The sequence below is a fragment of the Mytilus edulis genome, chromosome 12 (assembly GCF_963676685.1).
Source record: "Mytilus edulis chromosome 12, xbMytEdul2.2, whole genome shotgun sequence".
In the NCBI taxonomy this organism is placed as follows: domain Eukaryota; kingdom Metazoa; phylum Mollusca; class Bivalvia; order Mytilida; family Mytilidae; genus Mytilus; species Mytilus edulis.
In genome coordinates, this window is record NC_092355.1 from 63010157 (window position 1) to 63026323 (window position 16167).

At 30.5% G+C, this 16167-nt stretch overlaps 1 protein-coding gene across 2 annotated transcripts; it reads left to right on the plus strand.

Moving 5' to 3' along the window:
- The first annotated feature begins 791 nt into the window (after window positions 1-791).
- Window positions 792-13436, plus strand: LOC139498888 (uncharacterized). Of its 2 annotated transcripts, none has more exons than XM_071287476.1 (13): window positions 792-937; window positions 2983-3248; window positions 3648-3821; window positions 4813-5076; window positions 5622-5795; window positions 6302-6373; window positions 6691-6858; window positions 8659-8740; window positions 9648-9811; window positions 10696-10866; window positions 11749-11882; window positions 12119-12293; window positions 12891-13436. In XM_071287476.1, exons 1-13 carry the CDS (start codon window positions 915-917, stop codon window positions 13331-13333), a joined length of 2310 nt encoding a protein of 769 aa, XP_071143577.1. In that variant the 5' UTR covers window positions 792-914; the 3' UTR covers window positions 13334-13436. The 2 variants fall into 2 exon arrangements, with proteins under 2 accessions (XP_071143577.1, XP_071143578.1); XM_071287477.1 differs by having other exon boundaries at window positions 792-886; window positions 3000-3248.
- The last annotated feature ends 2731 nt before the right edge of the window (window positions 13437-16167 follow it).

Here is a 16167-nt window from a genome sequence, read left to right on the forward strand (position 1 = left end):
TATACAATGTAGTTGTTGTATTCCATGCTTAAGAAACAAAGTTTTCAATTTAAATTCTTTATAATCGTTTGTAAATTATTCACTCTTGTTAACTAGTGCGTTTTTAAGTAGCCAATGAGATCATATCTGAACTGTTTTCACATTATCCGTTCCTCCAACAACTATTCCGTATTTTTCTCAAAATCATACGAAACAAAACGACTGTATCTCTGGTAAGAACTTGAGAGTAATGGCTCTGTAACATATGAGTACTGTTTGGATCAGTCACCATCATATGTTCAAATTGTTTGCTCATTTGCACAAAAGTGACATTTAGTGAATTAAGTTAACATGTTTCATCACCGATTTATAAAGTATAACAGAACACTATGACTTTATATTAGACAACAACCATGTGATAAGTAGATATGTATAGTCTTTTTTTTTTTAAATTAACAACAAATATAAATATTGTTCCCCGGTACATCTGAATTGCGTGTGATGTTAACATAAACACGTACAATTCTTTGAATACATAAATCTTTTTTATTTTATTTGTGTATAAACCCAACATTAGTATGAACAGATATGTCAAAAATACAGAACTCTAAAGAAAATTAGATAAAAAAGAACGAATGAAAAGTACAAAACATATTTCTAACTTAAAACGGGAATTTTTTCAGACAAAATCATTTTGTTCATGTCATTAAAATGTAGGAAAACCTTATGCTAATGCAATTTTAATTGTTTTGTTTTTTTCTAAACAAAGGCCTTTGTTTATAGCATATGTCCTGGTTGAATCCTCTTCTTCCGGGTTTCCACATATAACGACAATAATGAAGACTGTTGGACTTTTTAATCTCGTCTTGAATACTTCGTTCATGCTGAGAATTGTGATCACAGGTTAGTAATTATTAGTTTAATAATTTTTATGTATGCATACACATTTAGTTATGTTGCAGGAATATGGAAGAAGGATTATCATGTACCAGGTAAATCATTTGTAAATTGTGTTCCTTTGTTTTATTTTTCTTAAGTACACGGACAATTCATCTAGTGCAATAATCATTGTAAATAATTCATGACAAACATACTATATTTCTTAAAGAACTTAAGTCTTCAAAGGAAAAAGAGAAATCATTATGTAATTTCAATATTTAATGTAAACAATAACTATTTGTGATATGATCAATAAAAAATAGACACTAATTATTCAGCTGTTTATCTAGTATACACATGTTTTTTAAATAAATTAAGATCATACCTTTCAATTTATTTATATGCATGGTTATGGCGTTTAGAAGCCATGGTACCCCCAATCAAGCCTTTTGTAAAAGTATATTCATTAAATTATGATAGAAATGTTCATAGAAAAATAATTGAGAAATAAACGAAACACAACAATCGAATAATGTTTGCATCTAATTTCACTATATTTTATTGTATCAATATGTGAAACATTTTGATACCATGAATGCTTCCTTTTTTTCAATAACAGGTGGATATTAAATTGTATATAAGACGTGATATGTTATTGTTAATATACCCCATGTTTTACATTTTACCTAATATGTCTGTTTGTTTTGTTCACACATCTTTGTCAATATAATTGAATATAATGCAACTGTAAAAGACGTGAGAGGTGTAAGCTAGCTATACAACCACGTTAACTCCATCTTTTTCTACAGTAGAAAAATCCTGCTCCAAGTCAGAAATATGGCAGTTATTATCCATTCGTTTGACGTATTTTAGCTTTTGATTTTGCCATAATTTTGATAAGGGACTTTCCGTTATGAATTTTGTATGAAATGTCAAAAGCAGGGACACAATTATCATGATAAGGTTATAATTTTAATCACTTTTAAAAAAAAAACAACCATGACAACAATAAAGCATATACTGAAAGCTGAAAATTATGTTTAAGAAAATGACATAATAAACCAATCATGACAATGGCGGGATGTAGAAATACAGAACAATTCCAAAAGGATATTACAAAACTGGCAGAAAAATTAACGGTTAATAATATACATAAACAAATACATGATCACTTGAACACGTTATCAGACAATAAACAAAGTATGTACCGAGAATGTATGCATGCAGTCCATCATATGATAATGGTGAAAATTATACGGATTATTTATTAACATAGGGTTGGTGTCTTCTAATGTTTATTTTTAGAATAAGGACTAGACGGGTTTTTTTCATGGTGACTTGGCCCTTGTTCATCAATTTTCTGCTCAAACACAGGTGACGTTTTATAAAGTCTGATCAGCAAATAAAAAACATCAGTTTTAAAATAACTATTTTAAATAGGTTTAAACCAGTTTTATTTCAACAAGGCTACATTTTGAAAAAGAATCATTCTTTACAGGTTCAGCTTACTTGCACATTCGGAAGCATTATGTGTCTGTCTTACGTTAACTGTCCACTAATATACCGCATCTGATGTTCCTGTTTTTGGCAATACTATAAAATTAAAGCTTATTTAAAAAAGTGTTTCTGAACTTTTTTCTTAATACATGGTGTAACGTGTGTGCCAAAATTCCAATACGTATTGCCAACCTAACATATTCTTGTTTTAAATCGGGTTGAATCTTCCTAAAGAACTTAAAATAAAGATCATTGCAAATAAAGCTAAACGATTAGGTCCTTTTGATATTTTTTTTTATTCCTTATTACAACCACACTATATATGATGAAGAAAAATATATTTTAATATCGCGTCAACGAAATAAAAAATAACGAGACTTATGCTTGCGGTTATCGGTAACGGCGGCAACTACAATGAATTATCTTCGATATGTATTTAGTACTGCCTTTTCATTTTCTTTTGTAAACTTTATTTTTATTAATTAATCCTTTCTGTCCAAACAAGATCAAATAAAGAAATGTTTCAGCGTTCACAATTTCTTTTTTTATTTCATTTCAATAGGTGAGAAACCGAAGTTGATTTTAAAGTGATAACTTTGTTTGTGTAATCTCGGTAATAATTTGAAGTACATACATTATTTCAGAAACGTTCACTAAAAAATATATGGAGGAAAACACAGCTTATTTAACGTGTTCAAGTGAATTTAACGAAGTAATGAAAATAGCCACTATCAAATACGAAAAAGGAACCTGCAATCACAATGATGTATATGGTATCGGGAATCTATGCAATGGAAGAACAGAATGTTTATTCAAAGTTACAAACAGTAACGTTGGTAGTTCGTGTGGTGCTAATGGAACGGCTTCTCTTGGAGTTACGTACAATTGCATACGTGAGTTGACTCTTCAATTACATTATTTTATAAGACGATTGATTGAAAGCTATTCGTGTCATACAAATAAATCAGTATAATCGTATTTTTAATATAACATATTGGACTTGAAAAAAAGATGTGAGTCGAAAGCACGTATTACTGCAGTGTCACAACATAATTTAAATTGAAAAACATTAAGAAATCACAAAATTGATTTCATTTTTTTCATCATCAAGACTTAAATTGTTTCAATCGATTATTTCTTTTATTGAAAAATGTCAATTGCTCCGATATGCTTTTTAATATCGTGAGCTAAATCCATTAATGATCAGATACTTGCGAATCAGTAATTAATGTGTCATATCCTGTGTTAGATTTATCTACTATTTATTTATATTTATTCATATTCTTACATAGGAAATGGTGGTTGGTCAGAATGGAAAAATGCAACAACGTCTTGTCCCGTCAACTGTGGTGGTGCATTACAAAATGTAACACGCACTTGTACAAACCCAACCCCTAATGAGTTAGGATCCCTGTGTTCTGGTACTAATTTTCTTGAGCAAATATGCAATGACAATGCTTGTCCATGTAAGTTCTGCTGTAAAAAACATTTAGTGGGTTTTTTTTGGGGGGGGAGTGTAAAGTTTATTTAAAATATATCAATATCATTATAATATGACGTCCTTATTACGGAAACAAATCACTGCTTTAATTAGCTAAAAATATGTTTGATACATGTGCACGAATTTACTGTTAATTTTCACGCTGTTATCATTGTTTTTCGAATACAATATAAACATTAGAGCAGCTTAAATAACATGTTTTTATAAATTGTTATCAAATACTATATATTTTCCCTGCTTTAATTGTTATAACTTATTAAATATCTAAATGAAATGTACAACTGGGAGGAAATGAAAAACAGTCAAATATTTTAAAGATGTTTTCGTACGCTTCAACTTATAAAAATACTGCATTTGTCCTATCTAAATAGAAATAATTCCTTCATGTCATATTCTATGCTCATTTTAACATGGGTAGGCATTATATTAGATCATACTTTAAACTTCGCTAACGCCCAGTGTAAAATAAAAACAAATATAATTTATTTGTCTGTGGCGTGTGTCCAACAAATCTATTTAATAGTTTCTTACATAAGCATGTTCGTGAACACCTTTGTAGTTCACATTAACATTAGTATGCTGTATTTGCTGTAGAAATAATAGAAAGAAATCATCATGGTATAAGTCCTTTTCGTCAAAACTATGAGTCCTCTTTTTATCGAAATCATTATATTCAGATATTAAAAACAAATTTAGAATAGATATACCACACTTAAAATAACAAAAAAATTCACAATGAGACTAACAGATGCAATTTGAGAATAACAGACTGATACTTGTGAGTGCATTATTTAAGTTGGAAATATCTTACTGGCACATAAGGCTCTTTACAGTTATACCAATTGGCACTTAAAGGTACCTCTGGGTGAAAAATATCAAGATAATTATGACCAAATTTCCAAAAGTTAAGCACTCTTTTAGTTTAACTAATGCCTAGACTTTGCCTGTTATTTTAGTGGCAGGAACCGTATGTAAGGATAGTGGAATTGTTTGGACATGCCAAAGTGGATATATACAAATGATACATGCACGTTGGAAAGCAAGTAATGGGTGTGGTGAACCTGGCAATTATTCAAATTTCGATGTTGTCCGAGAAATGAAAGAAATTTGTAATTACAGAAAGTCTTGCACATGTACAGCAAAGGATAGTACTTTTAAGCTATCATGTAGACAACAATTCAAAACATGTTCCCAATTAGAATATGAGTATATCTGCAAAGGTAAGAGTTAATTATCAGAAATAGTAATATGGAGTCCATAATTGTTCTTTAAAAAGGAATTTCATGATGCACTAATGAATAATTTGAATTCTTGTAACATCGCAAATGTACAAGTTTGCTGACTCTGATGAAAATAACATTATACACAATGCTTACTTATCAAATTCTGGATAATTTTTTTTTCTCACTATTGCAACCCTTATCTACGTCTATATAAAGTTTGTAGATATATACAGAAACATTTATATATAGACATATTTAACATCATACCATTACATTGTTTCATTATGAAGAATATTTAAACACTTTATTATATATATGTCTTAACAAAGACAAAAGACGTACATGTACTCATTGAATGCTATGATACATTTTAACTTGTAAAATAAGTATAAAGAAGAGTCATTGAGTATAGTTACATGTAAGAATGCCTGATTTTGTTTATCTAATATGTGTTCAAAATTATAGAAAAATTCGTCTATTGTGTGTTTTGTAAAATAATACAGAATCAAGTATTTCTATGTTGATATGTTGATATGTTGTAGATGCACAATGGAATAGTTGGACTAAGTGGTCATTGTGTTCAAAATCATGTGGTACCGGTGAACACTATAGAACACGGAACTGTTCAAACCAGTTTTACACAACGGACGGTTATTTTGTTAATTGTGATGGATCATCTGTAGAAACAAGAGTCTGCAACACTGATCAGTGTCCATGTTAGTATACATAAATAGTGTGTAACCTTTTTAATACATGTATATGAGTATCTTCGATGCACCCAAGGAGAATACAAGTTTCTTTAAACGTTCGAACAATCCCGTGCGCTAGTCTGCAAGTATGTCCTTATGGATTGCTACTTATCACCATATAAAACTTGTATAAAACAAAAAAGCAAGGTGCCACATGTGTACTGCTAACGCTCTAAAAATACCTGATGTATTCTCGATTTTTAATGTTGTTGAGGTAGCTCATTCTCTTGTTTGCTGTTTTATTGTTGTTTGCATTTATAAGCTTTTAATTGTTTTCTTAGTTTTTGTCTGTTGTTTTTTTTTCCTTTGATAAACATTTCATATCTTCAGCCATTTTTCCAAAAGTCTTAACTTTCTTAACTTGTTGTAAGCAGACAACATTTAACAAATACGATAAGTTTATACTGTAATGAGACTGTAAACATACTATAACGCAACAAAAAATAACATGCATTCTTTTACATCTGTTGTAGATTGCGGTGACACCAATTTCAATAATGAATTGCCAAAACCATTATCAGAGCTGAAGGAAGATACCTCTCCTGGTTTTTTATTTTCTCATAATTAGCTGACAAACATAAAATAATATTTCAATCATTGAAAATAAAAAATATCTTTTTCCAAATAAATGTTTTTAATCTGTGTGTGTAACAGTACAAAATATTTCGATATAGAAACACTTATCTATTTCGTCTTAAAAATATTAAATAATCTAAACAGTTATTCCTAAATCCGTCACTCTACTAATATTACATTCGGATTGTATATGCTGTAAGACCAAGTTTTGAACTTGCTCCATAAGTATTCGATAGTTGAAATCTTACATAAAAAAATGTAAATAAATTTCATAATTATTTTCCAGGATCAGGTATTTTGCATTTGAATGGAATATTTTATGTGAAGTGTTGTGGTAGAATCAAAACATGGGAGTTTATTCCTGTAAAAGCTGGAAATCTTACATTTGTGATCTTGCGAAAGACAGAGGATTACAAATACAAATGTGTTGGATTTAACGAAATACATATCTCAGGTAAATAACTTAAATGATCTTGTATTATTTCATGCACAATTGTTGTAAATATAAAGGAATTTGATGCCACTGTCATACAAGTAAGAGGTTTAGCGCTATAAAACATGATTCAATCTACCATTTTCTACATTTGAAAATGTCTGTACCAAGTCAGGAATATGACAGTTGTTGTCCATTCGTTTAGTGTGTTTTATTATATGATTTTGCCATTTGATTAAGGACTTTCCCTTTTGAATTTTCCTCGGAGTTCAGTATTTTTGTGATTTTACTTTTATCAAAAGTATTTATAATTGAATAAAAAAATGTTTAAATTTACTTAGCTATTAAGTATAAAAATTTGAACTGTAATGCATTTAAAAACGAATACGTCAAAGCCACAGAGTTGAACAAAACATGGAAAGTTATCAAAGGTACCTGAATTATAACTTAGTACGCCAGACGCGCGTTTTGTATACATACAACTCATCATTGACGCTCATATCGAAATATTTATAAAGCCAAACAAGTACAATGGATGGAGAGTTCTACCAATTTTGTACATTAATTTCAAAACGGATGTTATCGAATGTACTTTTACGAATGCATGCTCAATGAATGGTACCTCTGACAGAAGAAGTTCAATGTCTTTGTCATGGATCAGTTATTTAAGTTATGTTACATTAATTTATGACATGTTAAAACTCTAAACTCTGCATTGACAACTAAAATAAACAAAAAAAACACAAAGAAAAGAGTCTAATGAGCATTCTGGCAACGGTTGTCGTCGAGTGCTCAATGTCATATTTGTTTTTCGTATTTGTCCAAAATCAGAATAATGGTTTTGTATTTGTATTGTTTCACTTTTTAAAAGACATACCCTTTTGAAACTGACTACAAATATATAATCCAGGGTTTTATCAATGTTGTAGGCCGTAATGTGAACTATAGCTGTTACCTGTTTTATTCATTTGATGTTGATTTATTTGAATAAGTTTATTTAAAGTGCTGTTAGTATGATTAAGAAGATGATATATATTACGAATTCAGACTTCTATTACACATAAGGCTACATTGAATAGTCGAAAACTACATGTGTATGTATCATCCGTCTGCGTTCTGTCATTTACCATACGTATCGTGTATGTATTATTCATCATCGTCTGCTTTTTCATGTCACATTTGATGAATCTTTAAATCCTAAAAAACACAGGTTCTTGCATATAAAAGGAAGCTGTGCACCTGTTAATTTTGATTGATGTCATGGTTTACCCTATAAGATAATTTATCGGTCGTCCCACTGTCTATATACCTCTGCTCAGCTCTTTATAAAATTACATATCACGGCTTTGTGATGTCAGGTACGTTGACCCGGCCTTAATAACTTTGACTCGGACCCATCAGCGACGTCATAATGATTGAACCGACGTTGAAAGTTTGACTCGAATTTATCAAGTCATCTTCTGGTTACTGTTATAACAAAGAAAACACTTCCAAAAGACGCAAATACAGCCCGATAAATCAATTATTAGGTTATCTGCATTTTGTTATAGGATAATAGCAGCTGCTCGACACAACATGAAAGCTATTTGATCTCGTTTGCTGTGCTCACTCGACAAAAAGCTTCATATTGTGTCTAGCAGTTGATATTTTACGTTATCAACATACAGACAACTTGATAATCGCTACTGATTTTTTATAAATCTTTGACTGAATTAAAAGACTGCTGTCACATGTGATCAATGTAAACACTCTAAGATACAGTATTTTTTATCAAATAGAACGGAAAATGTGTATGAAGTTATTTCAAATTCTCTTCAATAGCACTAGACCTTCACACACCAACAGAGTTTGATGTTGCTGATTCTGAACGTATTGTTATTATTCAGAGAGATATCATTGGATGGCAAGTAATTTTTTTCTTCTTCTTTTAACGACTCAATTTGCTGAACATTTGCATGATGTGTATGATAAAAGATTGTTCTGAGTGTGAAGTAATAAATAGGTACTTTTAGACAAAAAATAAAATACTGAATAGGAGGGAGCTAAATGTTGAGTCGTAACATACTACGCACTAAATTAAACTACAAATCAAAATGTATATCATGACTGCAATAACAGCAGTTTTGATATGCGTCCGAAGTGCCACAACATTTTGAGAGCTACAAGAGTAAAAGGACCTTAAGAGGACTCAAGGGTATAAATGAATTTTATCATAAACATTATACTAAATAGTTAAATGAATTTAAAAAAGGGCACCACTCATTTAAGCTCATGATCTTCCTTCGAAAGAAGCATGCATTTTTGTTAAGGTGCTTTTTCTCTGTTGTACTAATACATGTAATAGGAGAAATAGAGGTTATAAAAGGGAAAACATAGATAACAGAAATCGCTTAAAATTTACAATTGTTTAGTTTAATTACAGCTATTTTAAAATGCATTTTAATTTTAATGCCGAAAACTGGCTTTTTCCACCGAAGGGAGATAATTTGGAGCTTTTTCAATAATATGACTATTTTAAAAGTAATAACGGGCCAACAAGAACGTATGAATTACATGCAAACAATTTGTCTTCGCAACACAAAATTCGGTTTCATAGGGAATTTTCTTCTGATATAACTTTAACCCTGTTTTATTTTTAAATTGTTTGACTAATCATCACTATCTATATCAATAACACGTGTGAACTTAGTCACCAGTATCCTTGCTAAAAAAAATATGCATATATCTAACATGTTAATTTCTTTCCAAAATGCTTAAAAAATAGTTAAAATAAAAATTGATATTTACACTATTTCTGTCATTATCTACAGGTATGGTAACAACATTGGATATTATGACTGTATTGCAAGAACAAAAGCATGTCCATTGTCATTAAGGCTTAATGATCCTGTTAATGTTGGAGATATAATTGATATTCACAGATTAAGCAATTTGTCCAACAGAATATATGCTTTTAATTACTCAACAACTGAAAGTAAGTTCATATTATACGACTGTATTTCAAGTTGCTGAGGCCTTTCATGTCCAATTATAAGGCATTTTTTTTTCTTATTATTTTTGAAGGCCATATAATTGCGTACTGCCACTTCATTTTAACTGGTGAATAATAGTCTCATTCGCAATCATACTACTATACGGAGTATAGAGAATCAAATAAAATGCGAGGGTGTGTTTATTTACATGTATGGTATAGGGTGATTCGAAAACGTGTTTTTAAATATCAAAATATGTTGATAACTTAATAAAATGCATTCAGAAAAAAAGTAATGGAGGGATCATTAATTATGCTAAAGCTAACCATCATTTTTGTGCAAAGACAATCAAAATTCAAAATATTAAAATAATATGAATTGTTTAAATCGTGCAAAAATTATAAATACTAAACATGCTAACTACATTGCAAATGTTGTTTTTGTCATCAGATAGTCAAATGAGTTGGTTCACCGTTATTGAATATATGTGTTACAAATAATCACGGATATATATTTTAAGTGTCTTAACAACAATCCCATCATTTGCCCTTTGAGTGTGCGATTAAAGAATGAAACTTATCATCGCACTTGTTCTTGCACTATCAACACAATCGATGTAATATATTACAACTGCTCAACTTTTCGAAGTACCGAACATCAAGTACTAGTGTTATGGGGTTCGTGTTGCTCAGTCATTAATTTTGTCTGTCATTTTTTGTACACAGTTTTGTCCTTTGGTCGCGTTTTTGCCATTGATTGTCAGTAAACATCATCTTCCGGGTAAATTCATTCCACATTTTATGATCCAGCATTCTCCAAACATAATTTAAGAATTTTCACAATGAGATAAAAACTTGATATTTTTTGTATATATTTTCTATTTAAGACAGACCAGTTACAATTAACATATCATCTGAACCTGTGACGATACCGGATCACTTAAACGTGGACTCATTTGTGATGACAATATCCATATTAGATCCAGACTATGGAGACTATATACAAGATTTTAAACTTGATTACCAGAACGAATATTTTTATCTTGATACACAACAAAGTAAGTACAACGTTGATTGCATTCTTGATTTTAATGAAGAAGTTATATTTATAAATAAGTTTTTATTTTTCATCATTTTTGCGTGCAGTTTAAGTTTTGCCATCCTCAAGACAGTTTGGATAAGTAGACCCCGTATTTATCAGGGATATATTTGTCCTTTCTCCCTTTAACCAAAAGAGGAGTTATATTATGGAGTTTAACATGTTTAAGTAGCAGATATACTATCACATACTTATCTATTGTATCATGTTGTTAATGTTTATCTTATTTTCAAGTTGTTTTCATTAAATTTAATTTATAATTCCTGGTTTGAAAAAAAAGTATAGCCTAGCAACAAAAAACAATAACGACACATATAAATAACTTATACTTTCAACTACTTGTTTTCATTGTCAACGTGCTGTAAATTCAAATAAAAATACTCAGACTCAGTCAAAAATATGTCGGTGTTAACAAATAGTCCGATCCCATGTATTTTTTAGCGCCCCTTTTTTTGTTGTTGCAGTTCAGTGTTACTATTTTTCGCAATTTTCTTCTTATAGTTGATGTACTTTCCTTAGTTTAAGTTTATTATACAGATTTGTTTTTGCTAAATAACCGATTTATGACTATTGAAAAGCAGTAAACTAATGTTGCTTTTTGAATTTAAAGGCACAGTTAAAAATTCCTCTACAGCTTTCGATCACTATTATTATTTGTTCATAACATGTTTAACCTTATAGTGTACATGATACTACATGTATCAACATGTATGCATCTATTAAAGTGACTATTGCAATTTTTGAAACCATAAATAAAAATTATCTATTATTAATGTACACCTAATTAGACTTGTTCATCTTTAAACGTATAACTTATTTCAAATTGGCTTTTACATTGTAGGAAGTGTTCATGTTAAAAAGGCTCTTCCTCATTTGGTTGGACATTCAAATGCAACTTTGAACTTTACCTGCATTGTTCAAGATTCTTTTTTCAATTTGGCCAATATTACTATCACCATTATATCCTTTAATGTTGTAAGTATCGCAAAAAACTTTAAATGTCAAAGTTAAAACGCCAATGGAGGTTAAACATATTTACAGTCAGTTTACCAGAGAATTTAGAAAACCTTATTTTATTTATAATATGTACTTTTGACAACAGTTAAATTTAGAAATGGTGTCTTTGATGTGTTAATGTTACATGATGGTGGCATATAGAACTTATTCTGTTAGTAAGTACTTATTTATGATCTTGAAATAATTTTTTGCAGCCACCTGCTGTAACAGATTTACCAGATGTATTGATTCTAGACTCACAACAACTTTCGGACAATTCCAGATTTCACATATTTCGTGTTGAAGATCCATCGAATGATAATGTGTCATGTGGTCTGAGTAAAATATCTCCTTCGACGGATAGATTAACTTTAGAGATGGACGGCAATGGTAAATGGTATAAACTATTTTAAGACATTGATTGAAAAGAAAATACAAATGCAATGTCAGCCATGTAGTTGAGAGGAAAAATAAAGAACCGAAGAAAGCCAATGGCCGAAACGTCTTGAAAAATTGGTTTATTTATACAATTATATTTTAAGACATTCAACTAAAAAAAGATCCAAAATCATCCTCCAGTAATATAGATTTCGATATTTGGGGTGGTAAAGATTAGTATTAAACAATATTGAGCCGAATATTAAATCTTAAATGTCTAGGGTAATTACATTTTTTGTCACCTGCACTTCTGCTTTTCAAACTATGAGGTTGCACTTTGTAAATACAGCTGTTTCTTTAACCACGCCTCTTTTGGGGAGATTTAGAATATTGATAGAAAATTAATTTTGTTTACATAATGGTTCCCAGATATGCTCCCTGTTTTCCATCTCATAGAGACATAACTTGGGAATGTTACCAGTATAGTGTCTTTGATTCGGTTACCATTATTATTTTGATAAAAGACTATGTTCTTGTAAAGTACTGTGTACATTGCTACTTTCTTCAATTTAACTACATGTATTAAATACATCTATTTTTATTCCACAGAGGCTTTTATACGTGTATTCAAATATAGTACAAGTAATACAACACTGGAATATGAACTAGAAATATATTGTGACGATGGAACAGATGAAACTATTATCAAATTAATCATGCATTTTATTTCAAAGAAAAACAGTGAAAGTGCAGAACTCAAAATCATTTACGTTTCTGGTTCCTTGGGCGGGCTGCTACTAATTGTTATTATTATAGTTGTTTTCTATTATCATGATTATTGTTTTTCGAAACGACGAAAGACTCTAATCACGTCAAAAAGTTCAAACGACAGTAAAAGCAATAGTTTGTATACATCTATAATATATGACAATGCTGCTGTTAATCCATATGATAACATTGAACAAATTGGAAACAAGCAAATACCAACAGATCATTTTGAAATGTCTCAACCAGATACTAACCTTTATGAAAATACCAAAATATTCATCTGAAAAAAAAGTAACGCCAAACGTTGTAGGCTGTTGATACATTTCATTGGCTATAATGTATTCTTACTATTTTAATGTTTACGCCGTATGCGCGTCTGGCTGTAAATGTTTAATGACAATTATTAAAATAATAATAATATGTAATAACTACCAGTGTTGATGAACTGAAGGTAAAACCAAGGTGCAGATTGAAAACATCTGCAAATACCAGTACTTTTTCAGAAAACAAGTTTATTTTTTTTTCAGGCATATTAACATAATTAATGAAAGTAATCAAAAGATCTTCGCATACTCAATTTTAAGCTGTTTTTTGGAACACACGTTTGCAATAACTTTGTTCTTGTTTATGCATTAAAAATTAAATGAATTTTATAATTATGTTTCGTGCATACGAAAACATGCAATAACAATATGTACAACTATCATCTATTAGTTTTAGTAACTTCGTTCTTATCAATATGTTTAAGTAAGGGTAATGATTAGAAAGGAATCAAATCGTTTTCAAATATTTAACGATAGTCTATAGTTTTATGTGTTTGTTTTTCCCCCTTTTTCGTCTAGATTTATTTACTTCCGTTTGTCGATAAAAAGCTGTCTAGCAATTTGCATGATATTAGTTTAATTGAATTTCAACAAGATATGCACGTTACCTCGAGGAATTTTGATCTGTCATTGACTGAACTTATATCCCTGACTGCAATTCCCTTCAGCATGGTTGACGAATTTGGATTTTTAAGTTTCAGCAAGCGAAAATAGACCTGGGGTATCTGTGCATGCAATTGCAAAAAGATATATCATAAGATGGCATTTGTGCATAAAAAAAGATAAAAGAAGGAAAAGGAAAATTCAACTTCAAAGTCGAACAAAAACTGATAACGGCACGGCACAAAACGAAAAAACAATGTGACATACAACAGTTTACAAGGGAAATTTTAGAAAACGGCTTTGAACTAAAAAATAAATGTTCCATAAAACACAATCCGTCAACGAATGAGGTCGCTGGAGGACTCACACATGTGTATACCGACATAAATGATCATAACAGTTTGTATAAAAGTGACGCCTAACAATCATGCATTCAAACATCATTCCGAATTCCAATAGCAAAAAAAGTATTTGGAAGACTTCGTATGCATGCTATTAGTATTTTTTTGTAATCATATAACAAAATAATGATCGCATGTCCTGTACATGTTTAACTAGACTTGCAATTGCTTTACATAAATCCAACACTAAGTTAGTGTTTCAGCGGTTTTGTATTACAAAAATAAAATTGAGAATGGAAATGGGGAATGTGTCAAAGAGACAACAACCCGACCATAAAACAGACAGCAGTAGAAGGTCACCAACAGATCTTCAATGCAGCAAGAAATTCTCGCACCCGGAGGCGTCCTTAAGCTGGCCGCTAAACACATATTTATATACTAGTTCAGTGATAATGACCGCCATACTAAACTCCAAACTGTACACAAGAAACAAAAAATTAAAAATAATACAAGACAAACAAAGGCCAGAGGATCCTAAGTTGGGACAAGCGCAAAAATGCGGCGGGGTTAAACATGTTTTTGAGATCTCAACCCTCCCCCTATACATCTAGCCAATGTAGAAAAGTAAACGCATAACAATACGCACGTTAAAATTCAGTTCAAGAGAAGTCCGAGTCATATGTCAGAAGATGTAACCAAAAAAAATAAACAAAATGACAATAATACATAAATAACAACTAGGTGACTACTAGCAGTTAACTGACATGCTAGCTCCAGAATTAAACTGAACTATTATGTCTTCATCATATGAATATCAGGCACAATCCTTCCAGTTAGGGGTTTAGTATCATACAATCATAACATATATGAGACGACCATAACCCGTGTCATGCCAACAACTGGTTTTAAAATAAATGTGTTTAGTTGCGATGCAAAGACCCTATAAGTGAATCAATTTTAACGCCAAAATATGCAAAATATAATGATCTGACAACGGTATCGTAACTATATCCCTTCTTAATGAGTCTATTTAAAGGTTTTGTTAGCTTCTGAGGTGAATACTGTTATTTTTTATGCTTTATAAAGAATATTTCCATAAAAAAAATGGATGTGAAACAACTGAACGTATAAGAAGTCTGCATGTATGTGCTAATACCAAATGTATATAATGACAAATGTAATACACATCAATTATAAATATTTTTATAATCATATTTTTAAAAATGTGGAAATGCAAGCTACCAAAGTGAGAAACAGACATTATCTAATTGTAAACAGATGCTGATTTGCTTAAATTGAATATATATCATATGAAGGTTTTTTTTCACATATTTTTATTTTCCCTTCCGAATATGATTTGTTAGATAAAACAGGGACCCCTCTATCAGCTGTCTTTGACTTCTTAGGTTTTATTTTTAAATGTTAAACGCTGTACCCGTATTTATTACATTTTCCCTATTATGTCTTTTTGATCACACATCGTTGTCAATATAATATAATTTCAAAAAAAATAAAGGAAATGCCTGTTCCTAGTCAGAAATATGACAGTTGCTATCCATACGTTTTATATGTTGATGGGTTTGGGCTTTTGATTTTGCCTGTTGCTTAGGAACTTTCCGTTTTCAATAGTACTTTCTTAATTGATGAGATTTCAAAATTTTACAAACATAAGAAAACAATATAGGTCACCGATTGGCTTTCAACATTGAGAAACCATTAGTAATCGTACAGCCAACTATGAAAGACCCAAACATAATATAATGATGCAATGTATGAGAGAAAAGAAATGGCCTAATTTATGAAGTAAAGCTAACGAAAAATAAATACTATAAAGTATGATAGACATAAACT